At 40.4% G+C, this 25,441-nt stretch overlaps 1 protein-coding gene across 7 annotated transcripts in view; it reads right to left on the reverse strand.

Annotated features, from left to right (window-relative positions):
- CSMD3 (CUB and Sushi multiple domains 3) overlaps window positions 1-25,441 on the reverse strand; it is a 2,085,767-nt gene that overhangs the window by 1,159,110 nt on the left and 901,216 nt on the right. For all 7 annotated transcript variants that reach the window (XM_073679791.1, XM_073679790.1, XM_073679789.1 and 4 more), the window contains 2 exons: window positions 18,125-18,212; window positions 12,364-12,488 (listed from right to left, as the gene is read on the reverse strand). In XM_073679791.1, the coding sequence (XP_073535892.1) occupies window positions 12,364-12,488; window positions 18,125-18,212 (213 nt within the window). The remainder of the gene's footprint in view (window positions 1-12,363; window positions 12,489-18,124; window positions 18,213-25,441) is intronic.

The following is a 25,441-nucleotide window of genomic DNA, read 5'->3' on the forward strand; positions in this document are numbered from 1 at the left end:
CACTATCCCAGACTAGATGGCCTTCAGCAGAGGTCACGGTCGCTGTGTGCTCACTTCCGCCGTTCGCATCCCGCAGCTCAGCGACTTACATCTCTACAGAAGTCGTTGGGCCTGCCACTTCACCGGCTAAAATGCGATGTGCCTACCCGGTGGAATTCAACTCTGCACATGTTGCAGCGACTGTGGCAGCACCGACAAGCCCTGGTGCAATACGATCTGACGTATAGCCTGGGCCAACGAGATTCAGAGGTGGGGCAAATCACGCTGGAGGAGTGGTCTCAGATCAGGGACCTATGCACCCTTCTGCACAGTTTTGAAATGGCAACGAAGATGTTTAGTGCTGACGATGCCATTATCAGCATGACTATTCCGGTGATTTACATGCTGGAGCACATGTTAAACAGAATTCTGAGTCAGGTGGTGGCACAAGAGGAGGTGGAGGAAGTAGAGGAGGAGGAGTTGTATGCGGAAGGGCTAACATCTGCAAGGTCCAGACGGTCGGCAGCACCAAGGCGGCAGGCATGTGAGGGTGGGGGAGATGGTTTTACCAGGGCGCATGGTAGCAGCCAAACTAGTGAGGAAGGTGCAGGAGCCCAGGAAGAAGTGGAGGACGAACTGATGGAAGACTCATCAGATGAGGGAGACCTTGATCACATTTCTGTTGTGCGAGGTTGGGGGGAGAGGACAGAGGAAGGAAGCATGATTGTTACCTCGCCACCAACACAACAGGGACTTGGTGCTCCTGGATGCGCAACACACATGAGTGCCTTCTTGCTGCACTACCTGCAACATGACCCTCGAATTGTGAGAATTAGAAATAATCCTGACTACTGGGTTGCCACACTGTTAGATCCCCGGTACAAAAGTAAATTTGCAGAAATTATTCCTGCCATAGAAAGGGATGCACGCATGCAGGAGTATCAGCAGAGACTGTTGCAGAATCTTACATGTGCTTTTCCACAAAATACCAGTGGTGCACGTAGTGAATCTCACAGTTCCAACTTGCCAACCGTGGGACCGTCAAGTGTTCAGCACCACAGTATCTGCTGGCAACATCAATTTTGCGGAATCATTTCACCACTTTTTTAGCCCATCCTTTGCAAGGCCACAGGAGACAAGAAGTGTGACACATAGTCAACGCCTAGAGACGATGGTACAGGAGTATCTCCAAGTAAACATTGAAGCCACGACTGTGTCACTGGACCCTTGCTCTTTTTGGGCTTCCAATCTGGATAAATGGCCGGAGCTAGCCACTTACGCCTTGGAGATCTTGTCATGCCCCGCAGCCAGCGTTCTGTCTGAACGTGTGTTCAGCGCTGCTGGTGGTGTGCTGACAGATAAGCGCACGCGGCTCTCCACTGATAATGTAGACAGACTCACGTTCATAAAGATGAACAAATCATGGATCCGAAACGACTTTTCTACCCCTGTGTCATCCTGGGGAGAGTAAAAGCTTGATGATTGGTTAAAATCACCCTACCAACCGTTTTAAGCTTTCAAATTACTAATCATGTTTATCTGTATCTTGACTGGAAAATAATTTGGGCTTTGTAGCAGTGTGCAGCACTGATCCTATTAGGCCATCTATAATAAGCTCCACCAGATTTAAAATTAAAAATAATTTTTAGCTGCATCTAGCCCGGAAAATAATTTTGGGGCTCCGAGATGCGCAAGACACATAAGTGCCTTCTTGCTGCACTACCTGCAGCATGACCCTCATATTGTCAGAATTCGAAGTAATCATGACTACTGGGTTGCCACACTCTTAGATCCCCCAAACTTTTCGATCAACCTTTTCATTTTAATAAAGACCAAAAAAATGGTCATTTTTGAAATTATAAGCATTAGCAGGTTGTTAGAAACTGAAATCAAACAGTTTTCAACTCAAAACTTTATTGTAGGTGATGTTACATTTTCTCATAGGACCCCTTGTTCGAAAGGAGCTTCTGAACTCTCTCGTCCATTGAATTTGTCAGGTTTTGGATGGTTTCTGCTTCAATTGTTTTGCATGAGGACAGAATACCCTCCCAGAGCTGTTGCTTAGATGTGAACTGCCTCCCGCCATCATAGACACTCCTTTTAATGATGCTCCAAAGGTTCTGAATGGGTAGAGGTCAGGGGAGCATGGGGGTCACACCATAAGTTTGTCCCCTTTTATGCCCATATCAGCCAGAGATGCAGATGTTTTATGTGCAGCATGAGATGGTGCATTATCATGCAGAAAAATGATCTTGCTGTGAAATACACGGTTCTTCTTCTTGAACCATGGCAGGAAGTGCTGTTTGAGAAAATCCACATACATTATGGAGTTCATCTCTAGCGCCTTCAGGGATCCTAAAGGGGCCGACAATCTCTCTCCCCATTATTCCAGCCCAAAACATTACTCCACCTCCTCTTTGTTGGCGCTGTAGCCGTGTTTGCGTGGGGTGTCCATCAACCAGCCATCCTCCACTCCATCCATCTGGACCATCGAGCGCTGCACGGCACTCATCCGTGAACAAAACAGTTTTGAAATCAGTCTTCATGTAATGTTTGGCCCACTGGAGCCGTTTCTGCTTGTGTGAAGTGGATAGAGGAGGTCGACAGGATGGCGTATGCACAACTGCAAACCTCTGAAGGACCCTGCATCTTGTTGTTCGGGGGACGTTGGAGGCACCAGCAGCTTCAAAAACTTGTCTGCTGCTATGACAAGGCTTTCTTGCCGCTGCTCTTTTAACCTGACGTAATTGCCTGTAGGAAAGAGTCCTCAATTTGCCCTTATCAGCACGCACACGTGTGTACTGTGAATCAGCTACATACTTCTTGATTGCCAAGACACTTCATCCTGATCATTGCACAATGTTGATTGTAGTCATGACTTGACCTAAACACTCCACAATTTGTTGCTTCTCAGCAGCCGACACATCCTTTTTCTTTCCCATTTTGGCAGAAAATGTAGGCTGCTTAATAATGTGAGAGAGCCTTCTTAAGTAGTCTTGCCTTTCATTGGACACACCTGCCAAACTAATTAGCACAGGTGTCTGCAATTGCTTACAGTGATATAAAGAGCCCTGACACACATCACCATCAATGAGTTTAACTGACAAACAAACAAATTCTTCCCTTATCACTCCTAAACACTTTTTGCATAATAATTTGGAACGCAGTGTACATGTGCTTTTCCACAAAACACCAGTGGTTCACGTAGTGAATCTTACAGTTCTAACTTGCCAACCGTGGTCTGTATGGAATTGTTCAATAAAGGGCCCAAAATTAAGATAACATAGATGGGAGAGGTCTCTATGAATAGGAATTCCTAAGTATTTGATACCCTGTGAGGGCCAGGCAAAGGGAAAGTTGGACTGGATGGAATCCTATATGGATTTGGGGAGGGAGACATCGAGGGCCTCAGACTTCGCTGCATTGATTTTAAAATTTTACCATGTAACAAAGTGATCTATTTCAGCCATAACAGCAGGGATGGATATATGTGATTGAGTGATATATACTAGGACATCATCAGCAAATAGAGAGCACTTGTACTCGGTGCCTCCCACCTCAATCCACCTAATATTGGGGTTATGGCGAATTGATGAGAGCAGGTGCTCCGTCACTAGGATGTATAAGAGAGGGGACAGAGGACATCCCTGCCTTGTCCCATTGGTGATTGTGAAAGGTGATGAAAATGTTCTGATGCACGCCCTGGGCCTTGGGACACCCGGAGCCGGACCCTTTTTGGTGGATGCTGGTGGTTGTAGTCTTCGTGGCGGCGACCCAGTTCCGTGGCTCAGGGCGGTCAAACCAGTGGCGGAACTATTTATGTGGTTTTGATGTTTAAATGTCCGACTACGCCACCTGTGGATTGCGGTCAGAGTGAACCGCCGCTACAGGGCAGACCGCTGAGGCTGGTGTTGTGGGTGCAGCAGAGCGTAGCATAACTCCCCACGGGAGGAGTATAGCCTCAGGGCAGTGTATGCGGAGGATGGGGGTGATGGTGCAGGGCAGCAGCAGTAACGACACGGAGTCAGTGATGCAGTCCAGGGCCTTTACTCACAGTTCTTATTATCCAGACCATGTCTGCAGGTAACGGCTGCCCACGTCGTACTGTGCTCACCAGGTGAGGGGCTCAGACAACTCCCAGATAACTTTGGAGCACTTCACAGGACCCCCTTTGTGTGTCCTTTGTCTGGCCTTTCTTACCAACACTTCTGTCCGGCTGCCTCGGGCCTCCTCTTGGTAAACTTGGCGCCAGTTTCCCTGACCCTATGTGGTGCCTTCCTAGCGGGTGTAGCGAGGGGCTGCGCCACATAAAATGTCAGAGCCTCCGGTTTCTAGCTGAGGGTCGTTTCCTGCCTCCACTAGTTCGGGGACCGGTCTCCCCCTTTGGCCTGACCCCTCCACGCAGGTGGATTCGGGCGTGCGGTGGCGACTCGCCCGTCCGCACCCCTGGGATCCCTTCATTCCTCGTTCCTGGAGCCTTCTCCGCTCCTCTTCCTTCCTTCTCCCTCTTCCAGGCCTGGGCCTCTGTTACTAGGCCCGCCTCCGGAGCAGAGCTCATGCAGAGCCCCTACTCCCTGCCCCTTCTGCTCAGACTTCTCTGCACTGAACTAAGATGGTGCCCACCTTTTATACTCCCTTCTCAATGCACCCAGGAACTGCTTCCTCCCTGCTCCTGCACTACAGGGTTCCCCTTCCTCAGTGTTCCCTCCCCCCACTCCAGCCTGGGACAGGGACTGTCGTGCCCATCTCAGGGGCATATTGGTCGCCCTGCCCCACGGCAATGTGGTGTAATGCATGCAGGTCTCGGGTCCTGATCCACACTCCATCCTTACCTGAGAGTGAGATATCACACCTCTGGGTGAGGTGCAATACGTCTGTAGCAACCGAGCCCTCAGGGTGCTACAGTTCCATTTATCTTCAGCCTAGGTGACGTATTGCGATACAGGGCTGTGATTTTGGCTATAAAAGGGTCCCCTAGACCCCTACCCCAAGCTTTTTAAGAGAATCATATATGGCGTGCCAGGAGACTCTATGGAATGCTTTCTCAGCATCCAACGAGAGTATCTAATTACAAATTTTTAACTGCATCTAGCCCAGGAAATACTTTGTGCCTAGTAGCAGTGTCTGCTAGTCAGCGGATTATCCTGGCTGTTAAGCAAGCTACACCACCTGTAGTTTAGACACTTAATTTTTTCAAAGGAAATGCTTCGGGACCATGGGATACTTAGTGAAGAGCATCAGGAGGCACCCCAAGGCATAGGGGCTGGGACTGGCAGTAGGATGCCTTGCGGTGGACAGCCGAGCTCGATCCTTATAAAAGCTTTTTAACTGCAGCAGCTTTAGTGGACGCTACTGGAGCTGGAATTACCGCGGCTGCTGGCATGAGACTTGCCCTCCAATAGATCCTTGTAAATGGATTTAAAGTGTATTCATTCAAATTAGAGAGACAATTTAAATTAAAAAGCTTAGAGCTGCCTCCACCACAGGGGGGCTCGCTCGACCCACCAGCGGACAGGCACCAGTATTGGGAGAGGGGGGCTGGCCGTCAGGGTTCACCGCGGCTCTGGCACAAACCCGGCGACACGGAGGTGGCACGGGCAGAAGCGGACTGGCCGTGTCGGCTTCTCACTTTTTGGATTTTAGAAGGGCATGACATGCCTATATCTGTGTCTCCCCCTCCTTTTACTCCTCCACCTCTTTTATTTTCTCATGACTATATGTACTTGTCACTTTTCCATGTGTTAGTTATGTCTTCTGAGCAGTTTGTCAGCTTTTGGACACCTTTGAAGGTGTTTTCTATGTGTTTCTATGTGTTTTTGTTTGCCTGCCATTGGTTTTAACGGTGTTCGAAGGTATTCGACGAACAGTTCGACGAACAGTTCGGCGAACACACGGGTGTTCGACGAACCGAACCGAACTCGAACACTACGGGGGTGGCTCAACACTACTCAGAAGTAGCTTTCATCTTGGAACTCTGCCTGCCATTTTTGCCCAGTCTCTTTCTTATGGTGAAGTCATGAACACTGACCTTAACTGAGCCAAGAGAGGCCTGCATTTATTTGGTTGCTGTTGTGGGGTCTTTTGTGAGCTCTTGGATGAGTTGTCGCTGCGCTCTTGGGGTCATTTTGGTAGGCCAGCAACTCCTTGGAAGGTTCACCACTGTTCCATGTTTTTGCCATTTGTGGATAATTTCTCTCACTGCAGCTTGCTGGAGTCCTAAAGCATCAGAAATGGTTTTAAAACCTTTTCTAGACTGACAGAGCTCAATTACTTTGTTTCTCATTTGTTCATGAATTTCTTTGTATAGCAGCATGATGTCTAGCTTTTGAGGATTTTTTGGTCTACTTCACTTTGTCAGGCAGTTCCTATTTAAGTGATTTCTTGATTGAGAACATGTGTGGCAGTAATCAGGCCTGTGTGTGGCTAGGGAAATTGAACTCAGCTTCCCAAAGATGTGATAAACCACAGTTAATTTATGTATTAAAGGGGGGAGGGAGGCAATCACATTTTCACACAGAGCCCTGTAGGTTTGGATTTCATTTTCCCTTAATAGTAAAGACCTTCATTTAAAAAACTGCATTTTTGATTATTTGTGTTATTTATTTTGTTTAATATTTAAATTACTTTTGTGATCTGAAACATTTAAGTGCGACAAACATGCAAATGAATAAGAAACCAGGAAGGGGGCAAACACGTTTTCACAATACTGTATTTGATATAGTCAACTCCCTCTCCTGGTTTCTGGTCCAAATGCATAAAGAAGCAGTTACTCTGGAGAAAATAGCTAAGAGTATTAGGGTATGTTCACTTATTACTTTTTTGCCACTTAGGATACGTGGACTTTTTTGTATTTTTATGTGCGTTTTTACCTGTGTTTTTTATGCATGCATTTGAATGGATGAAAAATGCTGCAAAAAATGCTGAAAGAATTGATGTGGTTTGTCTTGGCAAAACCGCAGCATGACTCAAAATGCATGCCGTAAAAATACAGCGTGTGCATGAGATTTCAGAAATCTCAATAATTATGCTGCTGTTTTAAAAAGCTTTGTATGTTACGCATCAAATATGCTGCGTAAAAACTCCGCAAAAATGATACTTGTGAACATACCCTTAAGCTTACCCAATGCTAAGCCCCCAGTAATTAGTTATAATCTCTACGACAAATTGACCAGAAGTATCCAACAATTTTAAAAGAAGTGAAGTATCACATGGCACATTTTCAAATCCATGAATAGATAAATTCTTATTAGCTGCTCCCCACTAGTGTTCAGTTTTTTGGCGCGAACAAGTTGGAACCCCGAACACGAATTTGAAATGCCTAACAAATTTGCTCAACACTACTCCTCACCATTAAACTTTAATGGAGGTTCTAAAGCAACTCAAAATAGAGTCCTGAAATAATAATAATAGTAATAATTCACCCATTGTAATATGATATCCATCTGCAAAGCATCATGTCCTTGATTTCAGTTATGAAATACAGTACAGGTGCATCTCACTAAATTAGAATATCATCAAAAAGTTAATTTATTTCAGTTCTTTAATATAAAAAGTGAAACTCACAATATATAGAGTCATTACAAACAGAGTGATCTATTTCAAGTGTTTATTTCTGTTAATGTTGCTGATTATGGCTTACAGCCAATGAAAACACAAAAGTCATTATCTTAGTAAATTAGAATACTTTATAACAAAAGCTTGAAAAATTATTTTAAATTCCGAAATGTTGGCCTATTGAAATGTATGTTCAGTAAATGCACTCATTACTTGGTCGAGGCTCATTTCACATCAATTACTGCATCAACGCGGCGTGGCATGGATGAGATCAGCCTGTGGCACTGCTGAGTTGTTATGGAAGCCCAGGTTGCTTTGATAGTAGCCTTCATCTCGTCTACATTGTTGGGTCTGTGTCTCTCATCTTCCTCTTGACAATACCCCATAGATTCTCTTTGGGGTTAAGGTCAGGAAAGTTTGCTGGCCAATCAAGCAGAGTGATACTGTTGTTTTTAACCCCTTTAAAGCCTGGGGGGTATTAGTATGCCCCAGGCCATCACCCTCGGTCAGTGAGGGCTCCAGCGCTGAGCCTGTACTGAACCGGGCACATGTCAGCTTATTTATACAGCTGACATGTGGCCGCAACAGCCGCGGGTGGAATCGAGATCCACCCGCAGCTGTTAACCAGTTAAATGCTGCTGTCAATCTCTGACAGCAGCATTTAACATTGCTGCACCGGAAGCGTGGCATTAGCCCTGGCCATTGGTGACCCCGTCACATGATCACGGATCAACAATGCGTGGGCATGACAACACGGGGTCTGCAGCAGACCCCTGTGGTTGTCATGTAAATATTGCTATGATTGCCACCTAGTGGTCAGCGCTCATAGCACATGAGCATTTCTACTGCATACAGGCGATCTGCTCACCACTTTTATGCAGTAGAAGCAATCAGACAACTGCTGCTTCTAGTCTCCTATGGAGTCTATTGAAGCAAGCAGAAAGTGTAAAAAATGTTTTTAAAAATATTAAAAAAATAAAAAAAATATAAAAGTTTAAATCACCCCCCTTTCACCCCATTGAAAATAAAATATTAAAAAAAAAAACACATACACATATTTGGTATCACCACGTTCATAATCACCTGAGCTATCAATATAAAAAAATAATTAACCCGATTGGTAAACTGCGTAACGAGAAAAAAATTCTAAACGCCAGAATTACGTTTTTTTGGTCACCGCAACAGTGCAATAAAATGCAATAACGGGCGATCAAAACATCGGATCTACCTCAAAATGGTATCAATAAAAAATGTCAGCTCGGAGCGCAATAAATAAGCCCTCCCCCAGCTCCAGATCCCTAAAAATGGAGACGCTACTGGTCTCGGAAAATAGTGCCGTTTTTTTTTAAAGCAAACTTTAGATTTTTTTTCACCATTTAAATAAAAAAGAACCTATTCATTTTGGTATCTACGTACTCGTAATGACCTGGAGAATAAGAATGGCAGGTCAGTTTTAGCATTCAGTGAATGTGGTAAAAAAAAAAAAAAAAAACAACTGTGGTGTTGCACTTTTTTTGCAACTTCACCCCACTTGGAATTTTTTTCCCCGTTTTCCCGTACACGATATGGTAAAACCAGTAATGTCGTTCAAAAGTACAACTTGTCCTGCAAAAAATAAGCCCTCACACTGCCATATTGGCTAAAAAATAAAAATGCTATGGCTCTGGGAACAAAGGGAGCAAAGAACGAAACCGCAAAAATGGAAAATCCCAAGGTCATTAAGGGGTCAAACCAGGTATTGGTACTTTTGGAAGTGGGGACAGGTGCCCAGTCCTGCTGGAGAATGAAATTTCCATCTCCAAAAAGCTTGTTGACAGAGGGAAGCATAAAGTGCTCTACAATTTCCTGGTAGACGGCTGCGCTGACTTTGGTCTTGATAAAACACAGTGGACCTACACCAGCAGATGACATGGCTCTCCAAACCATTACTGATTGTGGAAACTTCCCACTAGATCACAAGCAGCTTGGATTGTGTTCCTTTCCACTCTTCCTCCAGACTCTGGGACCTTGATTTCCAATTGAAAACTGAAACTCTGGGACCTTGTGGAGTGTGTAAATGCCTGCCTTCGGGACATCTGTCAAGTCAGCAGTCTTCCTCATGATTGTGGAGCCTACTGAAACAGACTAAGGGACCTTTTCAAATCTTTAGGAAGCCTTTTTCCTGGTGTTTTAATTTATTGAGATAATGACTTTTGTGTTTTCATTGACTGTAAGCCATAATCATCAACATTAACAGAAATAAACACTTGAAATAGATTGCTCTGTTTGTAATGACTCTATATAATATATGAGTTTCACTTTTTGTATTGAAGAACTGAAATAATTTAACTATTTGATGATATTTTAATTTAGTGAGATGCACCTGAATATTACCTGATACATTTATACAGTGATAAATTTATATTTGAATGTTATTAGTACTTATCCATAAAAACACTTGCAGTCATAGTTATCATGTTGTAGTGCAGAAATTACCAAACTGAGATTAAAATTTATCATATAAATAATACCAAAAGAGTTAATATTCAGAGGATTTGTCCTTCGGAAATGCCCTATATTAACGTGCAGTAATCTACCTCTGTGTTCACAAACTCTTTCAACTTCACTGCTTCCTCATTTCTCAGTACGGTGCTTACAAATCCTATCAATGCCCTCATTGTCAATGTGCTGTCAGCACAGGAAATATCACAAACCTGATTCGAATTTTCTTGTTCTATAACAAGTGCTAATTTTATGCAGCAAAAAAATGTTTAATAATACCTCAATGCCTCTATCTTTTTTTATAGCGCCTGGTTTGGAATAATTGACCTAACTACTCCTTTACCATTGTTCTACCATCATTTATGCCCTTAAAATGCTAAAACTATCCCCTTTTTGTGTCCTTCTGATTTAGCTTTAGGTAAAGGTTCTCCACTTTGGACATTGACTTTTTGTGACTGAGATCCCAACAGCGAGACACTTTGTAATTACATTGTTTTTAAAGAGTAACTGTCGTTTTAAATTTTATTTCATAAATCAATAGTACAAATGAAAATATGCAACTTTGAAATATATCTTATCAAAGAAATCTACTTCTTTCTCCTCCCAGACAGATCATTCATTCTCAAAATTATCAATTTACGGTTTGGTGAAGACAGATTTTCCCATTACTGAAGTAGGAGATGGCAGCTGCTACTGATAAGATTCTATGTAGATGGGAGGAGGGAGAAGGGAGGAGCTCTGCCTCTTACTACTCCCTCTCCATAGAATTTTATCAGCAGCAACTCTCATCTCCTATATCAGTAATGAGAAAATCTGTATTCACTAAAGACAGATTTTACCTGTAAATTGAGAATTTTGGGAATGAATGATCAGTCAAAAAGGAGGAAAAGGCAGACTTCTCTGGTAAGATAGATTGCAAAGTTGCTTATTTTCATATGTACTATTGATTTATGAGATTAAAATTAAAAAGATGGTTACTTTTTAAAAAATAATGTAATTAAAAAGTGTCTCTCTGTTGGGACTCCAGTGATCAGCTGTTATCTATGAAGAGGATTGGTAGCATAGCAAGTGTTCAATTTACCAACAGTACCACCACAAAATAAACTAGACATTTCACATTGCCCATTCACATCAGTATTTAACCCCTGTAGTACCAGACAGGACAGGGTATGCAGAACTAGAAACACTGTCTGTAACTACAATATACTCTGACCAAGAGATTAGGGTCCTGAAAAGAGTACCCCCTCTGTTTAATTAGAATTCACCATTAGGGTCTAAGAAAATGGGCTTTGTAGGAAAAAAATAAGAAAGATTGGAAAAAAATATAATCAAGAGGAGAGGTGAGTAAATTGGTCAATTTTGAGAAGGTAAAACGGTTTATACAATATAATGGAAAAAATTGGTAACATTTTTATCCAAAAGCAAAAGATGAAAATAAAGGAAAAAAAAAGAAAATATGATTTCTCTTTGTTTTGAGAGGCGTCAGCATGGTGATCCTGTTTAATTCCTTGGTCTTTTGGTGCTGCTCAGTTAAGGGAGGTACGGCGTTAATTCCTAGTTCCTATGTGAGCCCTGGGCAATGCTGTCATTTCTTTAAACCCCTGAGCCTCTCACTCTCACTGCCAGTTAATATTTTTTTCTGGTTCTGTTTGATGTTTTCTGTGTAAATTGTTGAATTCCTGTTGTCTGACTGTAACCTGTTTACTGACCATTCTTAGTCTGAGGATTTTGTATCTTTGCTGCCCTCTTGGTTTTGACCACAGCCTGTTTCTTGACCATTCTTTGTCTGCTGATTTTGTACCTTTGCTGAACTCCTGGCTCTAACCTGGCTACCTTGACTTTCCTCTCTTCTGGCCAGCAGCACTCATGTGGAAGCAATCCAATGGACCCTGTTGTAAGACTAGATTCATGTACAGGAATTAAAGGGCAAAGACAAGGGTTCCTCTTGAATCTGTCAGGCTGAGTGTCTAGCGCCATGTCTGTTTGAGGAAGCCTTTTTGAGCCTATGGCCTCTTAAAGGTGTTACCACACCACTGACAACACAACACAACATTTACAATGTAGGCAAAGCTAAGCTTATCAACTGTCCCTTTTAAGTTATAATGACCTCTATAAAAATTGCATAGAATGCTCGCAACACTTTCCCACAAAATCACTTTAAATGTCCAGGTGCTGTAAAGCATACCTATAGGTTTGCTTTGCAGCAAGCTCAGGCAAGATGACTGCCCCTTAATTATGAAAAGAAAACAGAATAAAATATCAATATATTTCATTATAAATAATAATACATAAAAATAAGGTGCTACATTCATCTTAAAGTTAGTTTGCAATATATTCTCAGCTTCCTACCTTTACATACGGGTCTGTGGTCACTCCAAGCTGCAAAAACGTCTGCAATCCTTTGACAAGTGATTTTTTTTTCACCTTGAAGAACATAGTCTTCATCGCAAGAGAACAGAACTGTTGCACCAAGGCTAAAATAAAGCATAAGAATACAGTATATTATAGAATTAAACACTTTGTGTGTACCAATGTGCATCCATATGTTTCCTAAGTCTAACTTATGTACATCAACTGAAGAAAATGATAGACAACCGACATTTCAGTGACAAATTATCTGCTTGGAATGGACACCAAATATACACTTCTTGATTCTAAAGCTGGGTGTATTGTACATATTAGGTTGTTGTCGGCTGAACAATCATTTATTTACAAGCAATCTCTCCTGATTACCCCATATATAGGAGTGTTCATCTCAGCCGATTGCTCCCGTGTTCTCTATGAGAAGTCTGTTGCCAGAGTCTCCTTGCAGTGGTATATTTTCAAACCAAACTAAATTCTACACACCAAGTCCTTTTCTCAACATCATGTGTCGAGGAAAGTCAGGAGGTCACTTTACACAATAAATGACCATATGATCTTGCATGAATCGGTAGGTCCAGCTTTTTCTATTGTGTTTGGGGGCCTTTAAGTTTCATAGACTTCAGAGTTAAGGAGGTTGTCCACTACTTTAACATTGATAGTCTTTCCTTAGGATACGTTATTAATGTCTGGCAAGTGGGCTGCAACACCTGGCGCTCCTGCTGATCAGCTGTTCCCGGTGTTGGTTGGAACTGCTCAGTTACAAAGCTGCACGGTGCAGCTCTGTCAACACTACAATATTATAGTAGCCACGGCCAGGTATTGTACTTCTACCCCCGTATTCAAAGCAATAGGGGGAGGATATGCAAAACCCGGCTGCGAGAATTATTCTATCGACAGAGCTGGGCTGTGCAGCTCTGTAACTAAGCACCTTCAGCCATCGACATTGAGAACAGCTGATTGGCGGGTGTCGCGGTTGTCACACCCTCACCTATCAGACATTGATAACCTATCCAAATGATAGGTCATCGATGTTACAGCAGTGGACAATCTCTTTAAATAACATTTCTTTGGCTTAAGCTGGCCATTCATATACGACAAATGACAGCTGAGCTTGGCCATCAGCTATTTCTCCTGACTCTCCCAAACATATCAACCTTCAGCTTGGCTGACCATTCATGTATTTTTAAAGGGGATGGTGAAAGTGTCTGCCACACTGCTAGGGCAGCGGCTTATCTACTGAGCAACAAAAAGGTAAGGTGTTAAAATTCAAGTTGTCTTTTTTTATGTAAGGAACGAGCCCTTACTGGACATTGAATGCCCTGTGACTTTAATAAGCCATGCTCCCCTCTGGGTTTTCTGGTTTTGAACTAGTCGCCTCCCCCCCTACTCAGAGTTTCTTTGGTTGGTACTGTAAGAGATGGAGAACCAGGAAGAAGGGAGCTCCTCGTGTGTGTCTGAGGAATGGAGAGATTCCTGCTTGTGGTTCCCTCATAAGGAGTGGTTATAAAAAGGAACTGCTAATCTATGAGTGATAAGAGTGTGGACTCCAGCAAGATTTGTTGCCAAGACTGTGTTAGAGTGGAGAAATTCATTCCATGTAAAGAACGATTCTCCTGGAGACATGTGATCTGATGCAACAGACAGCACAGAGCGTCAGCCATTCCCCAAAAGTGAAAGTGAAACAGGATTTGCCTGCTTGTGGAGGAAAAAGATCCAGTATACAGGGGAAAGATCTCAAGTGGATTGATTCGGGACCGTTACACTGAGAACAAGCGGCGGCTGCCATCCACGCAATTGTAAGTGACTCACCGGTGTTGAACTGTACTAGGGTTAAGTGTAGGCTTGTTTAGTTAGGATGCTGTAGCAACGTGGCCCGAATAGCTGAAATCCAGTTAGAGATTAGCTTAGAGTAGTTTGTAAGACTTTATGTGTACTGTTGTATTGAGATTTCCTTGCCATAGCTGAAGTATAGTTTTGTGTCTCGCTTCAGCTATTTCTTCTTATGTTCATGTCATTGATCTTATCATTGTAAATAATGCTAATCTTATTTCCTGGCATATAACTCTCTTGTACATAATAAAGCCGGAGCCTTGTTTCAGCCTTCTCGTCTGCTGTCACGTACTTGAAACCTGCCTTGCGGTGTTCTTTGAGAACCGTTACATTTACCCCAAGAACATCTGTAGGGGAAGAGTCAGGAGTATCCCACACACTTTAGACTGCCATATGATTCTTCTGATAATGGTGGGTTTGGCCGACTTTGGTCTAAGATACAGATACATGAGGGCCTATAGTAATTCTATGGCCTAACAAAGAATGTAAATGCTTCTTTAAATGGTGCTAGCTCCTGATTCACTGGAGTAGATATTCTGGGATTTTTCGTTGCTTGGAATAATCATTGAGGCATTAACACTTGCCTTTAACATAGCTTAATTATGTATATGCTCATCTATAGTAATACATTGCAGTCACATAATCAACGGTTAAAGAACCTGTTCTGATGATGCTTTAAATCTACGAGATCTATACAGTCTTCCACTACTCATTAAACTGCATGATTTCATATAAATATGCAGCTCACATGAGAAGTAATTTTAATAAAATATGATTGTCTGAGTAGTTCAAAGTGAGATTTGATTGAAATGTAGTACTTGACTCTTTTAAAAGAATGGTAGAAACTTCAGACCTTGACTAATCAATAAAATTATTCTTCATATTTAAAGCACACATTCAGATTTGGTTATCTGAAGGTGAACCTATGTTTGTGAATTAGGGTTTTAAGTTTACAGCAATTTGCTATTTTATGTTTGATAAACTGAAATAAAACACAGTCTGAATGAAATCACCTCCAAATAGGCCACAAGTTGAAAAAGTCCATTACCCTGCCTCAATTTGTAAGCCAGTCTTAATTAAAGGAGCACTGAATTAGGATGTACCACATTTGACTTTTAATGAATTTGGCATATCGTACAAATGGCGTGCACCTCATCTACAAAATATTAATTCAGTCAAGGGCTGGCACACATTTCTGGCCTAATTTACATAATTTTTGTGGCACAATTTATAATGAAGGTGATGGGTGGGCTTTCCTGCCCCATCTCCATCCACGTTGGTGGAGCTTGGCCGGACTGGCATAGAAAAAGCTACAAATTGCAAAATTTTTGCTCAATGTTTAGTTGTGCCAACATTTGAGAAATTTTAAGGAGTTCTACATCAAACTGTCGAAAACTCCATCATAAATCAGGCCCTTTAAAAGTTGACTATAAGGCTGTAAGAAATTATACATTCTGTTTTTGTGCAAGTTTTTGATGAAATCTTTGGAACGATGTCAGAAATATATCTTATCTTCAAAAATGTTTTGTATAGAGAAAATCAGAGGCTCAAATTCACCAAAATTTAAGTTTTGATGAAGAGTGCCCTGGAGTAAGATGAGTCAAATTCATTAAGAGGATGGAGTTTATTCACACCAGTTTTGTGGCCTAAATTCTGATTTATTTGTCAACCATGCCCCCTGACCATCGAAGCTCTCCCCACCTTTCAAAGAGTAGAGAAAGTTGGCTTGAACTAATCAAAAACACCAAAAGTCACAAAATGTTTGCATAACTACGAGTTGCACTAAATAGTTATGACATTTCAAGAAGTTGTACACCAGAAAACTGAAATAAATAGTTTGATGAATCGAGCCCAAGGAGTATGCTCACAAAGGGTGGAACTGCTGGGATGAATTGAGATGGAAAATTTTGGCAACAATGCTCTCATAAACCATAGGGATGTCAACAGCGGTCAACCTGTATCAAATTGTGTGCATTTTGGAACTGATTTGTAGCAAATTTATTGCAATGGATAGGGAAAAATAAAAAAGAACACTACACTTATCTTGCCGGACTCTGTACAGCCTGGCTACTTGCAATGATATCATGTCCCATGTGACTATTGCAGCCTGTGATTGGCTGCAGTAATCACAAAAGACAAGATATCATCACAGGAGTCTCAGGTCTACAAAGTCCTGCAGCAGGCCAGGCATGGGAGCCACAAATACAACATGAAGGTATGTATTCTACACTTTGCAAAGTGGTTTTCCTCCAGTAGTTCCAGATTTTTCTGTAGATCCAGCCACAAAAAAATCTACCATTTATGGGATTTTGTTATGGATTTTGACTTCCCAATTGAACATTATGGGGAAAATCTTAAAAAAAAATCACCAATCTGTGGCATGAATTGATATGCTGTGGATTTAAAATCTCCAGCGCATGTCAATTTCCCGATTAAATTTTTTTTATGCAATCTGGTAATGAGATTTGGTTAAATGTCATCCACTTTGCAAATATTAAAATATGCTGCAGAAATCCATAGCATACCAGACATTTGTGAACATAGCCGTGCACCTTATTATTTCCTTTAAAATTCTGTATGCGTGATTCCGGCCCAAATCAGTTTTCATAAGGGCTCGTTCAGAAGTTCAATTTTCTCTTGCATGAGAAAAACAGACTGATTATTTTGATCAGAGTTTGATCAGAGTGTCATACATTTTTCTTGTACACGGAGAACTTAAATAAAGTTTCTCCACCTTCTCCATTCTGACAGTCTGTGAAAATCAGACTGTACTCGGATGTCATCCAAGTGCGATCCAATTTTGCCACTGACCCATTGAATTACATTGCTTATTTCGATTCAACCCTCGGAGCAAAATTGATGTGTTTTTGCAATTTTTCAGAGACTTTTCAGTCTGTGAAAAATCTCAGACATGTGAATGGTCTCACAGAACATCACAGGTACGAGTGTTACCTGTGAAAAATGTGGACAGCCCTCATAAGTGAAATTTGGACATTTGAATGAGCCCTAAGATGTAAAGAATATACTTTTTAAGGATATGGGGCTAATTGATCATTTAGCAACTTTTTCTCCTTTTGACTTTGCCTTAGCCCTTAGTGGGTGGGTTTAATAATAGGGGGCATGGTTTATGCCAGTGCAACAAATACTCCGTAATATATGCCAGAAAACTGACATACAGTGTGGCTGAAACCTATGGCAGCTCAGAACTGGCGTAGATTTACTTTTTTGATATACTTAGTGCTTGTAACACTAAAACTGACTTTTCAAGAGAGAGAGAGATATATTAGCTCATAGTCCTCTATCTATATCTATATCTATCTCTCATATCTATCTTTTATATCTATCTCATCTATTTATCACATATCTATGTATGTATCTATTTATCTATCTCATATCTATCTACTGTATCTTTCACACATCTATCTATCTCCCCATATCTGTCCTTCTATCTATCCATATCTATCCATATATATATCTATCCATCTATCTATCCATCTACTTTATCTATCTATCACATATCTATCTATCGATCTTTCTATCTATCTATTCATCTATCCATGTTACAGCCATTTCACGAAAAGGTGTACAGTGGCTGGGTTCTTGTTAGTTTATAGAAGATATGAATATGCACAATATAAAAGTTAAACATATGTAATGGTAATATTAGTAGAAGGTGACCCTTAGATGTAGGTGCATTTTAATAGCAATGATTTACATCGTAATTATTCTGTACATTAGAAAATTTGTTTGAGCACAATTTGCTTCTGCAAAAATACACCTACAAAAAAGAAAAGGTTTAGTAATAAAAGATGGAAGGAACAAAGCGGCATTTGATTTTTGGTTAGTATACTTGACTATTACACTTCTATCATTTAAAACATAGCCATCTATATGCTCTTTTGGATTAATATTTTACCTAAAATTAGAGCCTATCCTTTTCCCATTTTCCGGTTCTCCAGGATCAGGACACATATTTGATGCTTGTTTTATACCACCCTCATTTACTGTAAGAAAGAAAATACAGTTTAATAAGGTATGATTAATGATGAAACATACATATATACATATCTTACATCTATATTATATGAAAATACTGAACACATTGGAAAAAAAACAACATTGTAGTTTATTCCAAGATTTTAATACAATATATCAATTTCAATGCTAACCAGCCAATTACTCAGGAGAACAAAATAAGAATGCAAAATAATGAATATACAATATTTACAATATTTTAAATAAAATAATAATAATAGACAATAAAGTGCTGATTATCATAATGATAACATATAAGCAAACAGCAAAATATAATAGTAACATGTTATCGAATTATTCAGTGGCAGTTATAATCAAAATCACAATTATATTTGGGATGCAACACAATTGTATTTTAAGAAAAATGTTTAAAAATACACATATTTTTTTTTGTCAGGGAGAACACATTACACATATATTTTTCCTAATTTCAAGAATATAATTGATTATTTCAACTGTGAGTAATCCTATGATGGTAATAACAAACATACTCATACTCAGTAGTAACTCCTTACAAAAGTTCTATCATGATCTAAATGGTAGCATATAATAAGTTCGTCTCAAAAAAATACTTTGCAAAAAATAATCTTTTATTGCACCAAAATTTAGTTAATCTGGAAAGGGGTATTACGATATTAAATGCTGCGACATTTTTCAATATATCATGCTATCATTGTTTTTGGAGTCCAACTTGTTGAATTTATATTAAGCATTAGAATAAAGATACCAAAGTCCACCTGACTTTTTTCTTGCACAGAAAAGTTCCAGTTCCCCAGCTGTGCAGGGATTTGTGTTCCTGTACCTGCACTAGAGGTAGACATATCATTGGTGTAAATTGTGCAACACTACCGGCGCTCAAGAAACAAAGGGGCAACTACAATCTCCAAAGCAGGTGGAATTATGCATCATGATGAGCAACTGGACTGCAAAGGGGCCATATGCTGTTCTTGCACAGGGGCCCTCTTATTTTTGTGTCCACCACTGGTCTGCACAGTGGTCAACCAGGAATCATAGAATGTTAGAGTTGGAAGGGGCCTTCAGTTATACATCTCTGGCAAAAATTAAGAAACCACTGAACAGTTTTCTATTGGAAAGCAGGGAAAGACTGGTGGAAAGCATGCCAAGACGATTGAAAGCTGTGATTAAAAATCATGGTTATTCCACCAAAAATTGATTTCTGAACTGTTCCTGAGTTAGAACATGAGAAATTTGAGGTCTGAAAGCACTGTTTCTTTTTTAGTATTTTGACGCTTTATCATTTGCTGCAAATAAATACAAAATTTTTAGCTTTGAATTTCGGAGACATGTAGTCAGTAGTTTATAGACTAAAACAACAATGTACATTTTACTCAAAAATATACCTATGAAGAGAAAAATCAGAGAAAATTAAAATTTTGCAATGGTCTCTTAATTTTTGCCAGAGCTGTATAGTTACATACTTGATAAAAGTATGAGAAATAAACAAGTTTCCAGAGTCCAACCTACAGTGACAACCCATATGTAAATAGACAACCTGATTTTTGGAAATTGGGTCATATTTATCAAGCTAAATGTGCCAGAATTTTGCCAAAATTTGCACCTAAAAACTTTCTATTGCCTAGCACGATATTTATGATGCATTTCAAACAATTTTTATGACTTGCTTAACTAAAGAGATGATTTTGCAGAAAAGGTGCGTGACTTATCGGAAAAGAGTTGTGGTTTAGTGTGAGACAATTGACAACAAAAATGCACAAAAAGTGTAACGCACAGTTGACACTATTTTGATCAAAACTATTTTGATCAAAAATGCGATAAACTCCATCTCACCGTGACAAGGTGTATCCAATCAGGATGGTCCTTAGCTCTTGTAATTCAACTCACTATGTGCCAGCAGGCCTCAAAGTAGATGGGGGAGAGTAGGACCTGGACCTGACTGTTTTACACCTGCCCATGGAGAATGATAGAGACAAAGTGCATAGTCCAAAAATTGGGAATGGGGCACACCACTACATGAACAAACTACAAGGATCTAAAGCAAAGATGAAGAAATGGGCCGGCACACCTATTAGTGTAAGTGAAATGTGTAGGTGTACATTCACACTGTGGCCATTAGCAAAGAAAACCTAGGATAAAAACAATGGGCAAATACCCTGCAGTAAGTAAAAAAATAAATAATAATAGTACAGTATATGAAAATAACATAGGGAACTTAGTTGACATTGATTGGGTACACCTTGTCGCAGAGGGATAGCTTTTTATACCTTTTTTTAAACAAATTTGTGTCAACTAAGCACCATCTGTTACATACATGTATTATCGCTGTTTAGTTTTCTTTTCCTTTACTTACCGCAGGGTATTTGGTCATTTGTTTTTATCCTATGTTTTGTATACTTAAAATAGTCCATTTTATTTTATTTATTAAGACTATATGCAAAATTGAAGCAATACAACATTTTTTCTAGTTTAAAAAAAAAATAATTTAAACCTACTTTTAAATATTTAACAGCTGCAACTTAGGGAAACTATTGTTAGAGTATAATACTAATAATGACCTATAATACTAGTTTCTGTTCACTTGATTGAGAATAGCAATACAGAAAGTACAAACTTCTGCAGATATTGGCCAGAGAAAAACTGTTAACTTTTAATCATTCCTTTTTATTACAAAAATGAATAAGAGTTTTTTGTGTATTTGAGAGTGAGAAGTTGGACGGTGCCAGAGAGAGTTATTGTATCATTTTTTTCTATTACACTACTTGATAAATAGGTACATGTATCTCTATCAGTCAACTGTGTAATATTCTCTATGGCACTAGATAACATTGCAGATGGAACAGGTAACGATTGAGGCTATGATGAAGTAGAGCTATATTAGGCTAGCAACAATAATTAATATCTCTCTCTTGACAGATACTTATGAGAGTATTTATCAAGGGAGTGAAATTTTGCCCTTCATAAGAGTCTCTGAAGATGGAAGGTGCTGGTTGTGACCAACATAATTAATGATAGTTCAGACCTGTATGCCAACTTGATCTCAGATACGTACATTAATACACATGACTTCTCTGACTTACCCTAGTCAACAACAGATCTAAAAAAAATGTGACAAGTAAAAAATATGTAGGAGTGATAGGAGGCATGACCTATTACCATGGCCTACTTCATCATTTACTGTGAAAAATTTACAGACTACATAATCATCTCTACTCAAGGGACCTACAGTTAGCACAAGCCGTGGCACAAAATTTATACACATCAGACAGAGATCTATTTTTTTTTTAAACATGTATGCGCAAAAGTTTAAAATCCAACTCAATGGAAAAAAGGAAGATATTTCACTTCCGAATGTTAAAGATTGTTGTATAAATATAGTATGTTCTTTACATCCCACCTGTCATCAAAATGGGTTGGCTACACCATTTTAATGCTAGGTACACCTGCACATATAGAAAAAGTCACTGTGTCTGAAAAAACATTAAATGGACCATAATTTTCAAGCAGCAACTTCAGTATTGAAGTCATTCCCTTAAGTGGTTGATGCATACTGTATGTGTTCGCATGTATATATGAGTCATGTGCACGAATGGTGAACACATGTATATTTACGTATGTAAGCTCGTGTGTTTGCATGTAAATGAAATAGGTTTATGTTCATTTTAAAATTTTGGGTATCAAGATTCCAATTTGCCAATTGGGTTGGCTAATCACAGTAAATTTGATCTGTGGTGAATTTATTCACTTCAAATTGAATGTCCTTTATTATCTGGGGCTTGTCCAAATCTCAGAGGATATTAATTTATATTTAGAAAACAATTATACAGCTAACACTCACTACAGCATTCACTCCTGATGCTCGCTGTCCACAGTTCGGTACTCAACACCTTTTCTTAGAGCCTCTGGGTGTCGAAACCCCAGCATCTTCATGCTAGGCAGGGACATCCATCATGCTATCACGGTATCTCCTCATTTGGAGAGGCCCAGGTTTTCAACTCATGGTGGTTGTAAGAAAAGGTTTGGATGAGGGACAGTGAGGAGTGGAGGTGCCTACTAGAGAAGTGAATAATAGTTTCTTTTAATTTTAAACCTTTTGCCGGCCCTCTATGGTTCAGTAAAATTGAGGTTAGCTGGCAGACATTTTGCTGAATTTGCAGGAAGAAAATTACAAAAAAATCTGTGTTCTGGAGAATACATAGTTTTGTAAAATTCAATTAGAATACAATTCTACTCAAATAATTTGAGTCATATCTACAATCAGCCCTTATATTTATGTATTTTAACAAATCCAGTGTAACTGAGATCTTGCTTAGTGTCACAGTGGGAAACTGCTACCTTCTTAAGGTAGAATCCTAGGTTCAAATCAGTCTAAAGGCTTTCTAGACATGTTCTGTGTTGTCCTGAACTTTGATTCCACATAATGATGTAATTTCCTTTACATTTTAGTGAAGAGCAAGCGTGTTCAGCACTGCTCATTACTCGATCGAGGATTAGGGTGCTCGGGCACACTCGTTACTCGGCTGAGTATCGGGGGTGCTAGCTTGAAATGCTCGATTCCCTGTCCCGCAGGTTTTGCAGCTGTTAGACAGCCATGTTGGCTACTAGCATTACTGTGATTTGCCAGCCGCATTGCGTCATTGGGACTATCTAAGACCCGGGGACCCAGTGCTCAGCCCACTGACCTCTGAAGTCAGAAAATAAAATGAATATTCACTGCTTCCCCATCCATCTCTTGTCACCGAGAAATGGGCAGGGGAAGTAGTGAATATTGCTTAAGCATTTACATCTGCTTTACTAGCAGATGAGTTATTTAAAAACAAATTAACACGCACAAAAGTCCTTTTTTAAAAAAAACACTTCCTCACAACTCCACTCATCTATCCATTTATTAGGAAGTAACTGTCCTTTGCAGGTCTTACTTAATCCACAGCACCACGATCACCGATTCGATGTTCGCAGCATGAAGCCAGGTTCCCAAAACGAAGCTTGATATGCTGTAGCAGCTGTTGCCGGTTCTCACGCTGAGGGCAGCACAAGAGCATGTCGCTGTGATGAGCTGTGATGTCAGAAAGGTTACCGCCGGTCACAGATGCTGTGTGACATGTGGAAAACAGTGTCTGTGGCTGGCAGTAACCTTACTAATGACACTGCCAGTCACAAACACTGCTGGCTATCGTGGAGTGCTGTGAGATCCGGCAGAGTGTGCTGGAGTGACAGCCTATGAAGACCCATACTCTGAATAGGGCTTTATATGCTGTAATTTTGGATGGGGCTCATTCTGTGACATCAATGTGGATTATGATGGATCCATTGGACTATGACGGACTGGTGTGGGATTTTTTGTGGGAATTAAATTGGTGAAAGAGAGTGTCTGTTATTTTTTAATTAAAATAAATGACTTTTCTGCATGTGTGTCTGTGTGTTTAATGATTATTACTTACAGGGTTAGTAATGGGGGTGTCTGCCTGATACTTCTCCATTACTAACCCCACGGTTTGGTGTCAGCACCAGCTGCTGACATCAACCCCTAATCCCATTACCCGATTGCCACCACACCAGGGAAATCAGGAAGAGCTGAGACTGGGAGCTAGAATTGGTGCATCTAATGTGATGTGCCAGTTCTGGGGTGACTGACGGCGGCTATTTTTAGGCTGGGAAGGGGCCAATAACCATGGCCCTAGTCAGCCTGATATCTGCCCACAACTTTCTGCTTTTCCTTAGCTGGTTATTAAAAATAGGGGGAACCCTACACCATTTTTTATTTGTTTATTTACTTACAAAATAAATAATATCTGCCATCTATTTCTCTCTCTTTATCTATCAACTACCTATCTATACATCTCTCTAACTAAGCATTTTTTCATTCTTTTCAACTAGCTTCAAACAGCATTCATTGCCATACAAAAATGCAGGTAAAATAACAATAATAAATAAGCAATAATAAAACACAGTAAAAACACAACTTGTGCACACAGCCGGGTTTCTTTGAGGTTACTGGAGTTCCCAGATGCTGGGACACCTGGAGGCTGTGAACTAAGGTTACCAGAGTTCACAACCTCCAGGTGTTCCTTCAGCTGGGAACTCTAGTAACCTTAAAGTCTCCCTTAAAGGCTCCCTTTAGGTTACCGGGTCTCAAAGTCGCCATTCACGTAGAGTGCAGTCCAGCATTCTGACCTACTACAGTGATTACGCCAGGTCACACGGATTGCTGGACTGCTGATCACCATGCTTTGTGAGACTCAGATTGTTGTGAACTGATTTAACATCACTGACATCACTGAGATTACATCAGTTCATAGCCGGCTGGGCTTGCAGAGCAGATGTTACGGCACTCCATAAGCTTCAGGCGAAGTGCAACATTGTGAAATCGTTGAACTACTTCGAAACTGCATAGGATTTGTTTGTTTTTTGAGCAAATGGGAGAACGAGGGCATTTGTCTGGAAGTGCTTTTCTGAATAAATGATTTGTGTGTGTTTTTTTCCTTTTTCTTACTGGGTTAATAATGGGAGTGTCTGACAGACACCTTTCCATTACTAACCCCAGGGGATGATGCCAGCTGTGATTTTTGACAAATCACAGCTGTCATCAACCTCTAATCTCATTACCATGATTGACATTGCACCAAGACAATCGGGAAGAGCTGAGACAGGGCACCAGAATTAGCGCATCTAATGTAACGTACCAGTTCTGTGGCAGCTGTGGTCTGGTATTTTTAGCCTGGGAAGGGGCCAATAAGCATGGTCCTTACCAGCCTGATAATATCAGCCCACAGCTGTGTGCTTTGCCTTGGCTGGTTATTAAAAATAGGGGGGAACCCATGTCATTTTTTTAAATTATTTATTTAAAATCGACAAGGAAATATGGTGAGAGATGGTGTTTTTTTTCTTCTCTTTTTTATTTTACTTTATGTACAAGTCATTAGAGAGGAAACTTTGTTCCCAGAAGTGACCTGGGAGTCAAAGATGTGTCAATGCATCTTCCCCATGCTGTTACCATGTCATTTTAGCACTGTTTCCATCCATTTCAGCAATTGTTCGCCCCCCCCCCCTCCAGACCTCCTGGTAGGGTCTGCCGGAAAATTGCTCAAGTTTTCCATTGACTACCATTATACTCGTTATTTGAGTGGAGCACTATTAGAATCTTATCATGTGTATAAATCCTTGCTTTTTCTTACTGTAATATGGTCTGAGGCAAGGACTGGTGTTACCTGTTTTATCCAGA

Source organism: Phyllobates terribilis, unplaced genomic scaffold, assembly GCF_046119375.1.
Source record: "Phyllobates terribilis strain yellow unplaced genomic scaffold, ASM4611937v1 Scaffold_4__5_contigs__length_816908805, whole genome shotgun sequence".
Lineage (NCBI taxonomy): Eukaryota > Metazoa > Chordata > Amphibia > Anura > Dendrobatidae > Phyllobates > Phyllobates terribilis.